Source organism: Lygodium microphyllum, chromosome 18 (assembly GCF_053477565.2).
Source record: "Lygodium microphyllum isolate KBCC chromosome 18, Lygodium_microphyllum_v1.1.10, whole genome shotgun sequence".
NCBI lineage: Eukaryota > Viridiplantae > Streptophyta > Polypodiopsida > Schizaeales > Lygodiaceae > Lygodium > Lygodium microphyllum.
In genome coordinates this window covers 56299820-56320055 of record NC_141152.1, presented here as the reverse complement: position 1 = coordinate 56320055, position 20236 = coordinate 56299820, and the positions used below count along the sequence as shown (strand labels likewise).

The 20236-nt window shown below is 42.9% G+C and overlaps 1 protein-coding gene across 2 annotated transcripts in view; it reads left to right on the top strand.

Annotated features, from left to right (window-relative positions):
* Positions 1 to 18825, top strand: part of TRS120 (transport protein TRS120) — a 64582-nt gene extending 45757 nt beyond the window's left edge. For both annotated transcript variants that reach the window (XM_087698718.1, XM_087698716.1), the window contains 2 exons: positions 17913 to 18214; positions 18336 to 18825. In XM_087698718.1, coding sequence (XP_087554844.1) covers positions 17913 to 18133 — 221 coding nt within the window. In that variant the 3' untranslated portion in view covers positions 18134 to 18214; positions 18336 to 18825. The remainder of the gene's footprint in view (positions 1 to 17912; positions 18215 to 18335) is intronic.
* Positions 18826 to 20236: the final 1411 nt, after the last annotated feature.

Here is a 20236-nt window from a genome sequence, read left to right as displayed (position 1 = left end):
ATAGTGCAAAGATCCAAAGTCTAACTCAAAAGTTTGCTGCAAATTTTGTTTAAATGCTGAAATTTGATCAACATGTGTCCCTTGTTGACAAACATGGATTTTGAATACAGTTTAGCTATGGAGGCTTGAACTCGTAAGCAAGAGACGTGAATACTGATGACTAGACACAGACTTTCACTCAAGTGAATTAGGTTTCAAGATAGATTAGCTTGGACTCATAAACACAATCTTGAGTGGATAGAGTTATAGACTCTAAGTATAAAGTACAATAGCATTATATTGAAAAGTGAACCAAGTACATGTCTTTATAGCTTTCCAGCTTCTCCACTCGCCTCACTATGCATATGGGATTCAAGACATCTATTCTTGGAGCATATATCATTTGTTATTTCTCAATCTCTCCCCCCTTCCCCCCCCCCCCTACCCCCCAAATGATAAGTCCCTACACTTGTTGGCTTTTGCCCCCCCTACATGATAACATGGGCCGGGAGACTAGCTCATAGGCAGCCTAGTCAAGTTAAAGCTTAAGACTTTACATCTTTGGCAAGGATCAAAGCAAATCCACTAAGGGAAACATAGAGATCCACTATGGAAACAAATTCCTTAGAACAATCTGCCAGAGTTGGTGGTGGTAGCGGAAGCATCTTCTTTTTCTTTTTTTTCATTCATGAATTGGTTTTGGTGGTAGTCATTTTGCATCTGCTGTGCTCTTTTCTTGTGAAAGCATTCATTGGCTATATGGCCAGTCTTATCACAATAATGACATGTCATCCGACTTTTGTTGTCGGTGTTGAATCCTCGACCTCTTCCTTTGGGTCTAACAGCTTCTTTGGTGTATAAGAGATTTTCCCTAGATGATGGAATACCATCTTTTGCATTCTTGTTCTTTTGTTTGTTCTCTTCATCAAGAAGAGAGTGCTCAATATCTTTAAGTGAGAGACTGGGAACATTGCTTAGTGTTGAAACAAGGTTCTCATATGGTTCATGATTAACGCTGGCAAGTAGGACTGCTATTGCCTCATCCTCATCAATGGTCTTTTTAAGAGTTGCTAGCTGAGTTTTAAGGCTCTTGAACTTATTGATGTGTATAGTCATAGATGAGCTGTCTTTTACATCTAACTTATAAAATTGCATAAGTAATTTTACCTTTGAGTTTTTTGCTTGTGTACCAAAGATTTTGTCAAGCTTTTCCCATGCCTTATTTGCATCCCTGATGCTAGAGATGTGGTGTAATACATCTTCTGATAGACCCCATGCAATAATACCTAGAGCTTTGTTGTTCATCTTCTTCCATGCCTTTGTTTTAGGCTGGTCTTCTGCAGCATCTTCCTCTTTAGCATCTTCTGCATCATCTTCTTCAAAGAGATCCCAGAGGTCTTTCCTCATGAGATGATACATGGTTTTCTCCTTCCAAGCGTGAAAGCCTTCACCATTAAACTTTGCTATCTGCTCCAGTTCAGTCATCTTAGAAGGAGGTCTTACCATGAGAATACTCAGGCAGTGTCTATCCTTTTACAAAGAAATTGAGACTTACAAATGGATTTGATCAATAGGGCTTTAAATCATTACAAGTGCTGAAAATATGTTTTTGAGTAGCTGAGGTAAAATCAGTGAATGGCTTGTTCATGAGTGAGCTAAATACACAAGTGCCAAGAGACACTGATTGAGTATCAAGAGATACTATTGATGTTGAATCTCCTTGTTGAGCTAGATGTTGCTCAATGATCTCCTCCCCTTACTGATTTGGAGTGCTGTGGACTGAGCTAGAACTTAGATCAAAATGGCAGCAACTTGAATTAGTTGAAGAAAGTGAGAGATTGAAGTGTAAGATGAGCTTGAACTTCACAAGCTATGGCTGCCTTGTATTAGGGATTCTGTACCCGATTGTTGTTTCCTCTGTAGCAGTACATACACGCAATCAATTGACGAAATATTTGATGGAGAGAAGGCTTATTTTCCAGGCTTTAAAAGCCCTATGGTCTTGAGTCAAATTGCAGCGTGTGCAGGTCGCGCAGCTGTACGACAGCTTGTCAGGCGCAATCTGGACAGATTCAATGAATTTCCATAATGCTGGAGGTATAGTGCACCATGTCAGCAATTGAGATGCGAGAGAGAAGCTCCAAGAGCAGGGGAAGAAGTTTGCAAAAGAGATCTCAGTGAGATATTGCTTGTGTTGGGAGATCCAGGGGCTCCAATGTGAGTGGGTGCAGGTTGGCTATGGTGGCCAAGAAGAGATGTGTGAGAATGAAGTAGGATATGAACTCATACACTTGTCCTGAGCTGGAGCCGAGTTGTGAGAAGTTGGGGGAGCAGGAAGAAGAGCTAAACTGACCTCACCATGGCTCTGATACCATGTTGATAAACAAGGAACTTGAACATAGTTTAGCTATGGAGGCTCGAACTCGTAAGCAAGAGACACGAATATTGATGACTAGACACAGACTTTGACTCAAGTGAATTAGGTTCCAAGATAGATTAGCTTGGACTCATAAACACAATCTTGAGTGGATAGAGTTACGAACTCTAAGTACAAAGTATAATAGCATTACATTGAAAAGTGAACCAAGTACATGTCTTTATAGCTTTCTAGCTTCTCCACTCTCCTCATTGTGCATATGGGATTCAGGACATCTCTTCCTGGAGCATACATCATTTGTTATTTCTCAATATCCCTGTAAGCAAAAGGTCATCAACATATAGATAAATGATCAGCATGGATCCCTTCTCTTTACGTACGTAAAGAGTAGACTCCGATGAGCTGTTTATGAACCCTTGGCTGAGTAAAAAAGCATCAATCTTTGCATACCAAGCTCTAGGAGCTTGTTTCAAGCTATATAAAGCCCTTTTTCAGCTTACAAACCAAGTGTTTGGATCCCTCAATTGCAAAACGAATGGGCTGCTGTACATATACTTCTTCATGAAGTTCCCTATGTTAAGAATGCAATCTTTATATTTAACTGATGCACAATCCATTCATAATGGGCAGCCAAAGCAATCATAGACCTAATGGTAGTTATGTAGGAGGTAGGAGCAAATGTCTCCCCATAGTGAATGCCTTTCTTCTGTGCATAGCCCTTGGCTACAAGCATGGCTTTATATTTGTCAATGGATCCATTTGCATTCCTTTTCAGCTTGTAGATCCATTTTGTTCCAATGGCTTTCTTCCCAATAGGCAAAGACACTAAATCCCATGTTTGATTCTTAATGATGGAATCAAACTCAGCCTGCATTGCTGCCATCCAATGCTACACACTATGTTGTGCATCTTCAAAACATTCAGGCTCCTCATTATCAACTATATTTGCTGCCATAACAAACTCTATGGTACGTGCAGTACATGTATACGAGCTTACCTTCTAGTAGGACCAGCCATGGGAGCATCCAAATGACCATCTCTCATAGTCTGTAAATACCATCTAGGCATTTGTCTTGCCTCCTAACTATGCACAAGCTCTTGCTGAATTTCAGATTCAACACTTTGTTGAATATTCAAATCAGCCAATTGGCTGATTTTCTGCATTATCCAATGGAGTAGCTGGCTGAACATTAGGTTTACTTGCTGAAACTCCAGTTGAATCACCAAATGAAATGGACAGCAACCATTCAAGTACATCACTGATAGCCTGATATATGTCAAAACCAACAAGGGATAATTCTGATTTTTCATGAAAAGTACATCCCTACTGTAAAAATACCTTTTTAGAGAGAGGATCATATAATCTGTATCCTTTGCTCTCATTGCTGTATCCCACAAAGATGCATTTGACAGCCTTGTTATCCAACTTTTTTCTAAGTACCTTGGGAATGTGTGCATATGCAAGACACCTAAAAGTACGAAAGTGCCCAACAAACGGTTTTCGACTGTTCCAAGCCTCAAAAGGCGTGATATTATTTAATGCTTTGGTGGGGCATCTGTTCAAAACATGGCAAGCACACATAATGGCTTTCATCCAAAAACTGTGTGGCAAGCTCTTTGCTTTCAACATACATTTGGCCATCTCCATGAGTGACCGATTCTTCCATTTTGCAACCCCATTCTGTTGTGGAGTATAAGCAGTAGTGAATTGATGAATAATGCTCTTTTGCTTCAAAAAAGAATTAAGCATAGAGGACATATATTTTCCCCCTCAGTCCAAATGGAGAGTCTTCACCCTACAACCTGATTGGTTCTCAGCAAGTGCTACAAAAGCCAAAAATGCATCATACTCTTCTGACTTGTTCACTAAAAAGTAGACCTAGCAGAAGTGAGTAAAGTCATAAATAAAAGTCATAAAATAGTGACATCCTCCCAATGACTTTGTCTGCATAGGCCACATACATCTGAGTGCACTAATTGTAACTTGGCTATGGCTCTAAAATCAACATCACGGGGAAATAAAAACCGATGCATTTTTCCCAAAATACATCCCTCGCATAAGTGCTCACCCATGTGAGCATGTCATAACTCCGCCAGTAATATAGTAAGAGTAAGAGTGGATGCTAAATAGGCTGACTGATCAACTGAAAGAGCATCCCACTCATATAACCCATGACATAGAGTGCCGGTCAAGATCAAAGTCATGTGTTCCTTATTGCGCACCATGCATTTGTCATCATTAAAGGTGACTTGCAAACCACATCGTGCCAAAGAAGAAATAGATAACAAGTTCTTCTTTATACTTGGCACAAACAAAGCATCCTGTATGTGGAGAATAGAGCCATCAATGGCTTTGAGCACAATCTCCCCAATACCTCTAACAGGGTATGATGCATTGTTGGCACACTGTACAGACTTGCCAATTGGGGCTGCAACAACAGAAGCAAACAATTCTCTGCGAGATGTGATATGCCTAGAAGCACCACTGTGATGTAGTGGCCTGGCTTATTGCAATAATGGCATTTGCCCTTCTTGGCTTGCATGTTCCCTTGTTTCTTATTACCCTGTGAAGTGCCTGAAGTCGTAGAGCTCTGCAGAGCATTCTTTGCTTGGCTACCCTTGCCCTTTTGTCGTGCCATAAAAGCGTGCTCAGAAGCTATAACATCCACACCATTGTTTCTTCTTGTTTGCTCCTCCTCTGAGAGTAAGTTGACCAGTTGAATGAAAGTAAGTGGTTGTGGAGCAATCCTCATGGTGAGGTTCAAGGCCGTATGAGCCCTTCCTTGCCCTTGTTTCCAATCGTCCCTAGTAGGATTGGGATCTTGCATGTCGACTCCATGTGGAAAAGACTTCAGCTAATTAATTGTACCATCTTATGATTAAGGATCACCATTGGTTGGTCAATAAGGTCAATATTGTTTGGGGCTTGCACAAATCTCAAGATTGGTGGAAAATGACTATCATGGAGGATTGGTTCAATTAGACACCGTACAAAAGTAAAGTCTTCCTTTAACATGTCATGGTTGGTGGGTTGCCTCTTGTTGTGGCACTTGAAAAACTCCGCATTTCCAGTGGTTCCTATTTTTTCTGAATTCTACCTTACCACTGCGGAATCTTTTCGCTACCTTTCTTTCGTGCCCTTTGGCACGAGAAATGTGGTCCTTGTTGTCTTCTTCGTGGAGGGATTTGGTTGACAAGACACTGCACCCCTTTGATTGGGTCTGTGCTCAGCCCAAATACCCTACTCCTCCACAACCACAGATGAACATTTTGTTTTCATTCCTATGTTTTTGGGGTTGTTGGCACAATTGGACAACTTGAAATGTGATGGTTTTTGATTTTGCATTTGGGGTGCAAACACACCTTGCCAAGTTGAAAGGTATTCTACATTGGCAGCTAGACCTTATTCATCACATTGATCTCCTTTTCAGGGAGGACTTGGTCCCTTGTCATACAACAATCTCTACTACTTCTTTACTATGATTTTTGTATTCTTTTAGTCACTTGACCTTTTGAAAAAGAGAGTTTATGCATAGTGGCCTAGAGCAATCATGCATCTTGTACTTTTTTCATAATTAATACAGTAACCTATTACGAGGGAGAAAGAAGAAAATTATATTAACGTTTACAAAAGGCCAAATTGGCCTATGAGACTAAAATGTTACATTTAAAATTCAGGGAATTTCCCATGTCCCAAGATAGCTAACATCTAATGCTATAACAATCTAAATGGAAAATAAAGAGTGATCAATACATAGTCGATGAGTATAAAATGATGTCTGAGCTCGATACAATGTGAAATTGCTCATGAAGCACTCTCATCTTAGGATATCTCTCATGGGTCTATCTAGTATAGAGAGGCTGAAGTGGTGAGGTAGGGTTCCCCTGTGATGATGTAGTAATGCTTTGTATTTGTAGATGATGCCCCTTGTGAGGGTGTGGACTAGCTAGATGTAGGTGGCGGGCTTTGCATCTCTCTTGAGTTGTCTAAGGTGGTCCCCCGTGGTGGGGCTATTGGTTGGACGAGGGAGGGCTCCATGGTGGAGGGAGTAGTCGGTGCTCTATAGAACTCTGTGAATGCACATTGGTGTGTGGCTCCATGTCTTTGTTGCTGTGTGTGTAAGAGATGTTGTCTTTGGCGGTGTAGCTCTAGCAAGAAGAGCTTGAGACATCTCTAATTTGGGAAATCCATAACCCTGGATAGTGGCCCGAGTCCCTCTCTGACCAAGCAATGGGAGCATCCTCGGATCTCGTAGTACATTGGGTATCTCTATAAGTAGTGCTCCTCTACCTTTGGCTCAAGCTAATAAAGTCGACAAATCTTGCTCTTCGGGGGGAGAAAGTGTGCGTTGTATCTACCTGTCTCAATCACAAAGCGAGAGAGAGAGAGAGAGAGAGAGAGAGAGAGAGAGAGAGAGAGAGAGAGAGAGAGATGGTCTTGAGTTCAATTCCTACATCTGCACAATCATTTGGTTTAGGAACAAAAAGGGAGATTTGAATGTGTGTCTGTTGGTTGATAAAACAAATGGTTTACCATTGGGGAAGCCGCTTTACACACACACACACCCACCCACCCACCCACTCACCCACCCACACAGGAGTCTTCACAATGCACTTGATGCCTTCCATCTATGCTCAAGATTGAAAAGCCCCATTAGTGTTTGTCTTCCCCAGTTTCTCTCGAGATGAGGACATCTCGATTTCTCTAAGGAGAGGAGGATGTAATATTTCCACGCAATAAAAGTTAGTTGGTTAGTTTGAAAGTTAGTTATTCAATTAATAAGTTAGTAAGGTTACTAACTAAAGACTAATTAATGTAAAAACTAATTAACATTAATAATTAAGGATAAAATCGAGAGTTGTAAATCCGATATTTTTCTCGGATTGATAAGGACCGTAGCCACCCTTCACGTAAGTTATAACGTGAATGAGACTTATGAGCTATATTAATCACTAGTATTAATGTGTATAGTTTGGGATGGTCCAAAAATATTAGATTTTGGAAAAAACTAGTTTATTTAAGATATTCTAGATATTATTAAAAAAAAGATATGGAGATTTCTAGAACTGGATGTCATTTAAAAGAAAAGGCAAGTGATGTTTTAGTTAGTTTGGAGATTTTATAAAAAGAAAAAAATAAAGAGAGGATTTGCAAAATCGCGCGCGCCGCGATCGTAGTACATAGGCAGTAGACAATACATTGAACAGAGAAAAGGAGTGAACTAAGAGCTTTCTAACCAAGTGTCTTGGGGTTCTAGTAAGTGTCTTGGGGTTTTACTCCCCTTTTGGAGCCAATGCAACCATCAGATTTATGATCTGAGCATCAGATCACAGAGTCTGCTAAGAGCCCTTCCACTCTTGTTCTCAGACTTATCCCCTCCTCTCTAATTCATTATAAATATGAGGCATGGGGAGGCACAAGGGAGCATAAAGAGACTTCGAAAGGCTGCAAGAGAGAGGGAGAGAGAGAGTACTCCCCTCCAAGAGAGAGCGAGAGAGCTTGAGAGAGAGAGAGAGAGAGAGAGAGAGAGAGAGAGAGAGAGAGAGAGAGAATATTAACGTCTCTAAAAGGCCAATGTGGCCTATGAGACCAAAGTAGTATATACAATGGTGGTTTGTTTCTCATCTGGAACGAGAAAAAGATGACAAACATGTCTATAAGACTGAAAAAGACTGAAATAGTGTCCTATAAAAGTGAAACATGTCAGTGATCTCGGCATCTGTCTCCTGTGGCGCTCAATGATGGCTTTAATCTGTCTGTGGGGTGGATGTCTAGGCCTTCGTCCGGGTGGACGTGGGCGCCTAGACCGACTAAGTGCCATTGCTCTATCCAGAGGGACACCTACAGAAGATGAGGTCCAATGATGGTGTGTGTAGGCTGTGTGGCAGTAGTAGTGATATCTGCCATACTCTGTCATGTATCAGTGAAAAAGTCAGTGACTGCTCTCTGTCTATGTGAGCCGAGCTGTGGGGGCCTCCTACTCCGTAGAATTGTTGCTCTGCGCCTCTGGAGAGAGAGAGAGAGAGAGAGAGAGAGAGAGAGAGAGAGAGAGAGAGAGAGAGAGAGAGAGAGAGAGAGAGAGAGAGAGAGAGAGAGAGAGAGAGAGAGAGAGAGAGAGAGAGAGAGAGAGAGAGAGAGAGGATTTACGAAAAAAAAAGAGAGAGAGGAGTTACCCTGAGAGGCTGCACAATTTCCCTCTATCTCGATCCTCGATTTAACCATCTTCTCTTTCTCTATCCCATCTCGAATCTATTCCACATTCTTAATCTCTTGAGTCTACTTGCGGACGATGGCCTCCAAGCGAAGAATGTCGCGTGCAGATGACAATCCTATAACCAGCAACAGAGCTTCGGGTGAAGGCATCACTATCAATCCAATTGCAATACCGGTCGTAAATAATGTATTTTCAAATTGATAGATGCTTGTTTTAATGCTCGCAAGAGATGCATTAGGCTCCGTATCTTGTGATGCTAGAATATGTCATTGAAAATGATAAATCGCATCTCAAATATTCAAAGATGAAGTTTGTGAAGTGCTTATATCAAAGGGAGTTAAATTGCACCTAGTTGCTATGTGATGAATCCATGCATAGCATAAGCAACATATGGGACACTAAAGTATTAAGCATCGATGAGTCTTTGATTAATCTTTACCGAGGATAATATTGTTTAAAGTTCGCAAATGCATATACACGGTACATACATGGGAGAGATTATGTAAACTTTACATCGATGACATGCGACTCCTTGCCTTAGGAGAAAGGAAGATAAAGCCAAGAAAAAATGTTGCATAGTAGAAAAATGCTAAAAGATAATTATCACTTAGAGAAGATGCATAAATGCTCTTGCTAGATTGATTAATTTACATTGGAATGATAGGACTTATGTCATGTATAGTATTGGAACCTTTAGCATATGCCTTAGGCTAAAGGAAATAATATTAAGTAAATTCTACTCTTTGGCCCCAAGGGGGAGAGTCAATATGCGATGGAATTATTGTCGCGTCTATTATTGTATTGTTTGGGAAAAATACAATTAGTTTTGTTGGTTGATTGAACAACACCCTAAATGTTTTTCTTTCAATAAAGGGATTGTTGCATTGTGATTTGGATAAATATTCCAAGGCTTGTGTTGATGGCAAATGAATGGCAGGGGTCTGTAATAACAAGTTGCCATGGGAATAAAGAAATGTTTTTCTAGAAGATAATATTAGGGCTAATTGCTTTGATTGTGCTTGAATTCTAATTGGATTAATTAAGGAATGATATTTTGCATGTGTGGATCATCTCCAAGATCACATCGTGGATTATTCCGAGAGGGCACTGCTTGATTCATAGGCCAATGGTCGAGTGGTGAAAAGGCCAACCACAGAAATAACATCTCACTCCTAGACCGCTTGTGGGTCAGGTGGAGCTCTGGACATCCCTTACCTGTCTAGAATGGAGTTGGAGATCCCCGTGAGCCCAATGTTTGGGACGTTGGAAGATCCTATTCTAGATAAAGGATGGAAATTTCGGTGCCATGTGATTTGGATTGGGTACTTCTGTTGGACAGAAGGGATACATAATTCTCCTGTATGGGCAAGAGACAAAGATTAACTTAAAGATAAGTTAAGTAACTTGTTTGATAAAAGGACTGCTTGTTTTGTTTTTGTGCATGTGTTGTAAATTACGTGAACGAACTATACCCTAAAAGGCTTAATTAATGAAGCTAATTTTAAATGTCGCACATAAATGTGGTAGGACTTAATTAGACAACTAAAGCTATCGAGGAAAGTGCGGTGGATGTGACTTGGGTCCGTCCTATGGAAGGGTGGTCCGGGTTAGCTGGGAACTTTTCTCAAAAGACGTAATAACGAAACTGTGAAGACCTAGAGTCAGTAGAGTTAGAATCCTGATTTATGTTGTTTTAGGGGAGCGGAATGGGACTATGCCTTATGGGTAGAGAGGTTGAGCTTCGCATCCCTCTTGTTTCCCATTCTCCATGAACCAAGTGCATCATAAATCCGCTTTAACTCTATTGTTTCTACGCAAAGTGGTTCATCTGGAGCTCGACGCTAGCTACTTCCTAGAGACTTGGCTGATAGGAAAGAAACCCTGACTTCAGGTCGGTCCTAAGTGGGAACGGCTGGATACTTCCACTTCGGGGCAGACTCGGGAAAACTTAGATCGCAAACCCTGTGACATTCCTTGCGAGTGCTAGGTGGCGCTTTCTAGACTCCCTTCCCGATGGGCTACTAAGACGTGTTCCACAAGTGGACAAGCAGACACGTTACAGTTGGTATCAGAGCAAAACTTCATGATGATATATGATTGATTAATGTTTGGTTTATAGACATATCCTAAACAGAAATAACGTGAGTGGTATGGCTTGATTGTCAGATACCTTCTGCACCCACGAATGCTGACATGTAAGAGAAGAAATTTCTTCTCAAGCAAATTAGGGCATCCGAGTTTGATTGAGAAGGGTTAGACGTCGCAGCAGAAGTAGAGATATGGATTGAGACAATGGATGACTATTTCTCTGCTTCGGGAACTGCCTCCATGAATCAAGCAATGATTGGAAAACTGAAGTTAGTTGGCCAGGCTCGGTTATGGTGGAAGCAATGGTGCAAAGATCAAGGTATTTCTGAAGCTGCTGTTACGTGGACTCAGTTGAAAGATGCTGTACACGGACAATACCTTCCGCCAACCTACTAGACCTTGAAGATGAATGAATTCTTCAAGCTCAAGTAGCTGGAATTAACCCTGGAAGCTTACTACTCAAAGTTTGTAATCCCACTAAAATATGTGCCACCTATGGATATTGCACAATAAGTATCCAAGTTTTGCCATGGCTTGAACACTCCTCTGAACTACCGTCTTGAAGCAATGTGTCCAACGGATTTGCAAGATGCATTACTCCGAGCGAATCTAGTCGTCCAAGAACTTAAATCGGGCAATTGTAGCAAAGATGACTATGGAGATCAGGATAAGAGATGCCATACGTGCGGAGAGATAGAGCACATCCGTAGGAGATGTCCCTACCGTCAATGCTTCCATTGTAATGAGCTAGGACACATCCAAGCAGACTGCCCTGATCTAAGTCCAGAAGACATTGAGCCTCCAAGAAAACGAAGCTACACAGGTGCGGTTTAAAATTTCTTTAAAAGATTATATGCAGGAATTGAATAAAATCTTATGCAGATTTTGTTGCATTTCATGGGATGGTAGTTAGCTAGCTGCCTTTATTATGAAAATATAGTATCTAGGTATCCATGACGTGGTATTCGCAGCTTCGTTTGTAACCCTAGTACTCATCATTCTGTTTGTAGTGATTGTGTCCACAACGTTATTGGCAGCTCTTGTCTCCGCGACCTTCGTAACTTTCTTCTTCGGGGCCATAGTCTTTAATCGTAAGATTGAAAAGGGGATTTTGGTGAAGGAGCTTAGGGGTAATTGGATTGACGGAAATTTGATTGATGGGGAAAGGCAATCACAAGAATTTAGAAAAATCGAGAAGAGTTTTGATTCCATAGGGAAGTAGGATAGAAGGGATGGAGAATTTGATTCTAAGAGTTCGCAGAATATCCTCCTTGTCTTCATGATGAGGGTTCTCGTCCTCGCGCTTCTCCTGCCCCACTTCCTCTTGCTCTATACTTCTGAGAAGGGCCTGTCCTCTTTTGCTCAGGTTGCCTCCTAATGGGTTCTCATGCCTCGTATTTATAGTGAAATTAAAGAAAAAGGTTGTGGCCAAGAAGAAGAGCTCTTTATGGAGGGTATCTTGGCAAATCAGCAATCTAGAAGCTTTCAAGATGCAATCTGGTGTTGGAAATTTGATCTTTGTAGTCTAGAGAGGTTGCCAGAGATGCCATGACTAATTCGCATGGCTCTCGGATAATCTTGCTTCAATCCAAGCCTCTCGTCGAACTGAGAAGAGGGGGAGATTGCTTGAGTTAACTGATGAATTACAGAAGGAAAATTCAAGCTTTTTCATCCAGAAACAGGAATTTCAAAATTGGAAGGAGAGGGGGTAAGGCGCCGTTTGTTTTTCAATAAGAAAGGGAGGGGGGGAGGGAGGCACGACTTGTTCGTCGATGTCTTCTTCTCCTTCTTTATTTTCATAAGCTTTAAAGCTTAAAGCTTTGTGATTTGTCTTGCTTGCCAAGTTTTAAATGGGTTTGGTTAAATTCGACTTGTGGCCCATGACTTACGTTCACGCGGTAACTTTCGTGACAGATGGCTACAGTCCTTATCAATCCGGGAAAATGCCAGTAGAAAGACCTCCCGTGCCTCGTGCTCCTCCCCAGCCATGCCGTGGTAGTTTTTGCCTCTGCCTTGCTGATCCTCCAAAGCCTCTAGGTTGTTGAAGTCACCTCCAACGATCCAAGAGTCCACATCTCGGAGTCCATCCGTGATCTCCATCCAAAACCTGCTGCGTGTCCTAACCTCCGTAGGGGCATAGACATTGAGGACTCCAAGGCACGAGTCCCCAATATCCAATCAGATCCATAGAACCCTCCCTGCCACTATCGTCGCGTGGTCTCGTACATAGGCAGTGAGACTCGGGCCAATAGAAGTGCATACGCCTCTACTCTTGCCATGGGTACCTATGGCGTGCTTCCACTAAGTGTGCGAGCTGCCCGGAAGTACCTGTTCTACCCGCTGGGCCTGGGTGGGGGTGAGCTTCTGCTCCTATAGAAGTAAGATGCCAATCTGTCCGGCAAGGGCATGCTACAGCTCTTGCCGAACAATCAATTTCCTAGAATCACGTGCCCTACTGTAGTGGAGACTATTCATATTCCAGGATGCAAGGTGTAAGCTCATGGGGAAACCTGTGATTGACCGAATAGGCATCTGTTCGATGTGGAGGCTGCTGATGAGGAGGAGAAACTATGAGGTATACATGTACGCTTTGCCGCCGGTCTGGATGGCGAACTCCAGTCCCCCATGGTGGCCCTCGGCCGGACCAAAGGGGTAATAGATGCTCCAAGTGGTACTATCAATGCATCTATCAGCTATGCTGAGAGTTGTGACTCTGTACATTGGTAGAAACTGGCCGCTTGTGCCAAGGGCCACTCGATCACATTCCTCAGGGCTCTCCATTGTGGAGGGGCTCGAAAGATAATGCTCAAGTGTGGGACCTCGGCACGAGCCCACCATTTAATGTCCATCATGCAACCAAGCCACTGCTGTGCAAACAATATTAGTCCTTCTTCCCCCATCCACTGGGAGATGTGGTCCGGCACTTGACTCTTTAACTCCTCTATGTGTGTAGTCATTCACTCCCTTGAGTGAGAGGACTGGAGAAAAAAGGCGTAGTTTGGTCCATCCGGTGGTGCTAGTAGATGGACCTTGCCCCTCCTTGACTTACGAACCATGGAGATCCCCACCTCTAGAGGTAGTGGAAACTCTCCGCGCTCTGCAACTCTCAAGTAGGACCATGGGCCATTGCGGAAAAACTCCTGTGGCAACATCTGTGCCTGTCTCGGGAAAGTATGACGGGCGGTAGGGGCGGATGAGCTGGTGGCTGTATGGAAGGGGGAAGATTGCTGGTGCGAGGAGGATGTAGGCGTGTGTGGCTCATCACCTCCTATGGGAAAAGGGGGGGTAGATCTGGGGTGGATCACCTGAACTGGGTGCGGATCCGGGGGGGTGATCGGTAGGGGAGGTTGTGGGGGGGAAGAGGATCGAGGGATGGTGGGATAGACGGAGGTGCATGGCGGGTGTGGGGGGGGGGGGGGGGATGGTGGCCTTGGGGGGGGGTTGTGGGCTGGGGTGAGTGGGGGGAGGGGGGTTTGGGTGTAGGGGCTGTGGGATCTTAGGTGAGGTAGTTTGTGGCGCGAGTGGTGGATATGGGGGGTTGTGGTCTTGCCTGGTGGAACGGGCAGGGGGGTTGTGGAGTGCTCTGTGGAGGGGGCGTTGCTCGCCCACCTGCTCCTTGTTGTCGAGGCTGGGTCTAAGAAGCTGGCTGCGTTCCCCTTGCCGTGTCCCTCTCTGTCGTCTCTAGACTCGTGTGAAGCCGTCAGCGTCCACCTGCGGGCCTATTGGCGGAGCTGCCTTGGCTGAGAAATGCGTACAAACTATTGCCTGATACCCAAAGTCCTGGTAGGGCAGGCACTGCCCTGGTTGCCGAGTCACAATGACCTGCTGCCTAAAGGAGTGTCCATCCGTCTCAATCTCTAGGAGCTGTGGGATATTCTTGACCTCTTTCACTGCCACCCGTACCTTTGGGACTCCTGCTTGCTGTCACTGCATCTGCGAAAGACGTAGGAAGGATAGTGCCGAAGAGCCATTCAAAGTCTTCCACCAACTGGCAATACTCTATCGTCAGGCGGGGGAAAAGAAGGGTGACCGGGTGCCGAAGAAACCTGTTGTGGAGTGGAAATACCTCCACAGTAAAGCCACTGTACCAAGGGACCATGTATATGATCCCCTTCGTGGACGCATATGGTGAACTGGCAAGTAACTTGCAAGCTGCGTCTACCGAATTGAGCTGGACCATGAAGATCCCTTGGCCCATTAGGACTGCCTCCACGATCTGCGCTGTGCCGATGCACAGCATGGAGTGAAGTTAGTCCCGAAGCTGGGTCTTGGCTGGGGAATGTCCTGCTAGGTGACCATAAATTGCTGTTTCCTTTAGCTCCAGCTCCTTAGCTCGGACAGCTAAGAGCTGCTTCTCGGAGAGGACGACGCGCAAGGTGTTTGATTGGGGGGTACTCACTGAGTGCACCGGCGTCTGACCATAGGTTTCCATTGCGTGTCCCTTCTGAGAGAACTACCAATCATGTCGCTATGCTATTTGAGGGGGGGAGGGAGTTGCTGTAGATAGAGGGAGCAGCTGGGGGGTGGGGGGGGGGGGGGGGAGAAGCTGCTGTTTTTGGCAGTAGAAGGGAGGGAGGCGTTGTATGCCACGGACAGAGCCGAGATGGCGGACGGAAGCAGCGCATCGAGGGGGAGGGGAGTCTGGAGCAGAGGGTGGCCTGGTGCCGGGGGGGGGGGGGGAATGGGGGGAACAATAGGGCAGACGCAAGGGGGAGGGGGGGTAGTGAGCTGTTGGGGCCCGAGGGGGGGGGGGGGGGGGGACAGTCACGAAACGGCGAGCCAGACAGGCCGGGGGGGGGGAGGTGCGAATGATCTGGGGGCGAGCGCGATCAACGGAACTGGGGGGGCGGGCACGATCAGACGGAGCGGGGGGGGGGGGGGGGGGGGGGAGCTTGCGATGTGACGGGTAGCTTGAGCTTCTAGACTTCCTAACTAACTCATGCTCTCATAGGTGACTTTGGCCTTTTGCGGATCTCAATATATCATTTCTCATTTCTACTTTTCTTCTCTCTATTGGTAGAGTCTTTCTCTACAAAGTATCCCCATCTCTATCTCTAGCCTCTTATCTCTAGCTCTATTTTTTAAGAACTAAGACATATGCTATGTTACATGTATGTGTAGGTTGGTGCAAGTAATGCTAAATTTTCCTCTGTTGTGTCTGGACCTTGTCCCCCCCATTGCGTTGACCTAATGGAGGATATAGGCAAATTGGAGTGGGTGCAAAAGATAGTGGAAAATGCAAATGAATTGTTAACTTGATTACTAAAACGTTAAAAGTCCTTGCAATCTTTTGGATGTATAGTGATGTTGAGTTAAACTAGTCTTCCAAAACTCATGTTGCCATTGCATGGGTGCTCCTTTAGTGACTTTATGATGTGCCAAGGAAAATAGAAAAGTGCAAGGTGTCGGAGGAGTTTAAGGCATGGATGGATGAGGAGCTGCTTGTGACCATGGAGGAGGGCAAAGCCACTAAGAGAGTTAGTTTGGATGGATGTGCTAGCCTTGGTCATTGTGATCACATCCTTGTGTAGGGTTCTTCGCATGATGGATGGAGGTTTCCACCATGGGGCTTATCACTCATTTCATGAGGCCATCAAGGAGATAAAGGCTTGCACTATGATCGATGTCGAGGTTCCATGGTAGAAAGATGTAATTAGATGTTTTTAATTTACATTCAGTCTTTATTAAATAATAAAGCTCACTAATTTTTATGCCTCTTGCATGTTTCCTTAATTAGTAAAATCATCGATATGTTGGGGCGGGATGACATACTTTACCTTGTTGAGATGATGTGGAAGTGGATAGAGGCCTATTCAAGGTTGTCACATTTGATGGCGACTAATAAATCTTGGACCTACATTTGAGAATTTTTTTTTGTAAATATAATTTTAATATCTATACTTAGTATGGGGACTTATAGTACACTTTAAACATTGAGAGACTTTATACCAGGAGTTTGCATATTAAGAGCTTGATGATAGAGAGGATGGAGAGCTTGAGAGTGGAGGTAGGGCGGAGATAGGGCAAAGGAAAGCTTGAGGGAGTGGAGGTAGAGAGCTTGAGAAGAGAGATTTTGAGAATAGTATAACTACCCCAAAAGTAATCTCAAATGGTCACAAACAAGCATTTTAAAGTAGTCAGATAGTTTCTATTGGACGCTATCGAATGCTATGAGATGTGTTATCTGGACGGCACTTTAAAGCAATCAGATAGTTTCCATTGAACGCCATCAAACGCCATCGGACATGTTGTATTGGATGAGACGGATCGGACGAGTCAATCCGTCCATCCGAAGTGGCTAACTAGGGGCCACACATCCATGGCCTTGCAGTAATTTTGAATTTCGCTCATAAGAACCCCTTGCTCTTCGTGGACTAGAAACTAGCCTCGGATAGAGATACTTATCTTTTGAAGGTTTTGGAAGAAGATTTACATAGATCCCTTTAGGAGCTGATGAATTATGGAGACCAAAGAAGAATAGTCTTTGCTAGCGTGGTGTGTTGGAAAAGTGCCTCTTTGGTGAAGCCTCTTTTGTGGTAGGGGTCATTTGGGTATCAATTACACAATGCGCAAAACGTGGCTCTAAAAGAGCTTGCTTGGGTAATTCAAATTTAATTTAGTTGTGAAGATTTTCAATTTAGCCATTTATTATTTTCACTTTTAACAAGCGAATTTTCTAACTTGCATAAGATTGCTCATTTGGAGTGTGTAAGAGAAATTGGTTAGCCTATTTTTGAATCTCTCATATATACCAAAATCCATAACAAGCTTAGCGCTAAGTAGTTAGAACGACTATCCTGTCGTCGTTCTAACTTGCATATGCTTCAAGGTATGCATGAGATGCCTATGGCATGACAATTAACTTTACAAATGAAATTGGAACTTGGAAATCACTTGTGAGACTGGAGTGTTGGATTTACGTTTTGTCTCAACTTGTCGTCATGTTCATTGTTGAAACTTAAAGCAACCAATTCAAAGTTTGTAATATTATTGAATGGATAATACCTTGTGACACTCCAATGTTTACTAGAAAACCTAGTCAATCAAAAGTCCACAGTGTTGTTGTGTACGGGTGGTGAAGTTTCTGGAGAAATGCATGTTAGATTTTTCTAGCATCAAGGTTGACTGTTGTACTTGTGGTTGTGAGTAGCTGGGCCTCAAAATTTCTTATCCATATTCATTCTTGTGACAAGATGTGTTAATCATTGACCTCAAGCATGTGTAGCATGCTCAGAACATTCCTTGTACTGCAGGTGCTCTTAGTGGTGTTGAGGTGGAAGTCCCACCTTTGGGTAAGATAGTGCACACTTTTGCTCTCTGTTTCCTTGTTCCAGGTGAGTACACACTGCTTGGAGCAGCTGTTATACACCAGAAGAGTGAAATGCTCTCTCTTCAGATGAGACATACAGATGCAGCTCAGTCTTTGACCTGTAGTGGACCGCCATTCAGGCTATATGTGTCTGGTGCATCATAAACCTGCTTGCAGCATGCTCAAGAGTGATCTTCTTGTTGGGACTTGGAGAACAACTGGCCAAGCCATAAGTTTTTGTTCAAGGTGTGTTCTCTTTACCTAGTTTTAAAAGTTCAAGGTGGTCTGGTCATTTATGTATGCAGTAATGTAAGCAATCAACTCAGTGAAAAAAGTGTTAACTGGTATTCTATATGAGTTGCTTCAGGCTTCAGAAGTGACTGAACCCGCTCACGTCAGCTTGAATGTTAACATCCCTACATTTCTTCTTGTGAAACTATGGAAAAGGGCTAACTCATGCCAGTCATTGAAGTCGTGGGAGGCTTACCATACTTGCAAGAAGTCCTAATCCTTCCATTCGTACCAGCAATGCTGAGTCTAGACGTTTGACATGGTGGATTATCTAAATGATAACTGTATTTGATTGTTGGAGAACTCTATTTGCTATAATTTGAAGTGCACAGTTTTTACTGTGGTATCGGGGCGATTTTCAGATTTTCTTATTAAGATTCAGTGTTAGCTGTAGTGCGAGGTAAAGATGATGATTTTGAAGACCAGAATAGCTTCCAAAGGATGGCTAGCTGTTAAGGCTTTGAGTAAATCATTCAACACATTGGAGAACAAGCTACCTCTTTGTTCCTGTTGGAAAAGAATCAAACCGCCATATATATAAAAGTAACTACATAGCTATTCTATTCTTTGTCGTCTCCTCATTACTGGTTTGCTTCATCCAAGCTGGGAATAAACGTTCTTGAAAGTGTGTAAGAAGGGAAAATGCCCTCCCAAAAATATGCATGATTGAAATTTCCAAAATCTTCCTCAATTTTGGGATTAGAAGGATCTTTGAAGGTTCAACAAAAATATATTTCTTGTTCTTGCTCTAAGAAAAGTCTTCTACCCTAAAGAAATTTTATGGTTTTAACAAAAAATTTCTAAGGATTTTCTTGTTTACATCATTCTTTCAAAAGACAAGTCACTCTTAGCGAAGTATTGCTAAAATCTGAAAACCTACGTCCTCTCTTTGTGACATGCCTCATTTATTATGGTCGATAATTTTGCCGCAATTGTTACAACTCATCATTGATTTCACTGAACAGAGATTGAATGAAAATTATTGTGATTACACAGAAGAAATTTCTCTCTAAATATAGAGCTGGTCAAAAGAATTTATTGTTGTCAACCATGAGGACGCTATGCACTTGATTGTCTAAAATTGTTTGGTAGCTATCAAAACCTTGATGTTAGAGCAATGGTGTTGGTCCAAGGCCAACAATTGTGGCGGCACTGCTTTCTTTAGCTACATATATAGGCTTGGTTGGCAATGACAACATATTAGAAGAGACCGCTTGGAGGATCCCATAGTTGATGTTTGTGCTCCAACATTTGGAGCATATGGGCTTCTTGGTAATGAATGTTCCTTGGCATCTGCCATGCTCAATGTGGCATGGGAGGCCTAGAGAACCTTGTTTAGAAGCCTAAGTTCTAGAAGTGGAAGATCTTTATCACATCAAGCATCTTGTAGGAACATTTCCTTTGCACGAATTGCTCATAGCATTTCAATCTAAGGGAATCATGCCATCCACCCAAGCTTTTGCAAACCTTGAGGATCTAGTCAGCTTATAGGAATCCATTTGATCTTTGCTCTCCTAATTGTTATATCTATGGGATACCACCTTTATTTCCTTGTCATAGGTGGTTTTGTTGCTTGTAATTGGGTCAACATGAGCCCTTTCATTTGTGTAACATTGGTTCATATGTCAAATTTTTATTAACCTTCTTGATGTATGCTATAGTGGACTTTGAGTTGTTATGCTTAGTCAATCTCCATTATTAGTGGCAAGCCACAATTGTAGCCAAAATATATCTTAGTAGCCAACTAGATCTCACATTATATAAGATTAAACGAATCTAAAAAATGGGCATAATTGGCGTATTTTGACTTGAAGCCCCAATGTCTTGATGTTTGTCCTTATAGATTGCATGTATATGTACAATAGTTCTATAACACTTGCTACTTTATTATCTAGGGAAAAATTGATGAGATGTTTGATTTGTCTATTAATATCTTTGCAATATAGACAATAATGTTAGGAAATGGTGATAGAGTTA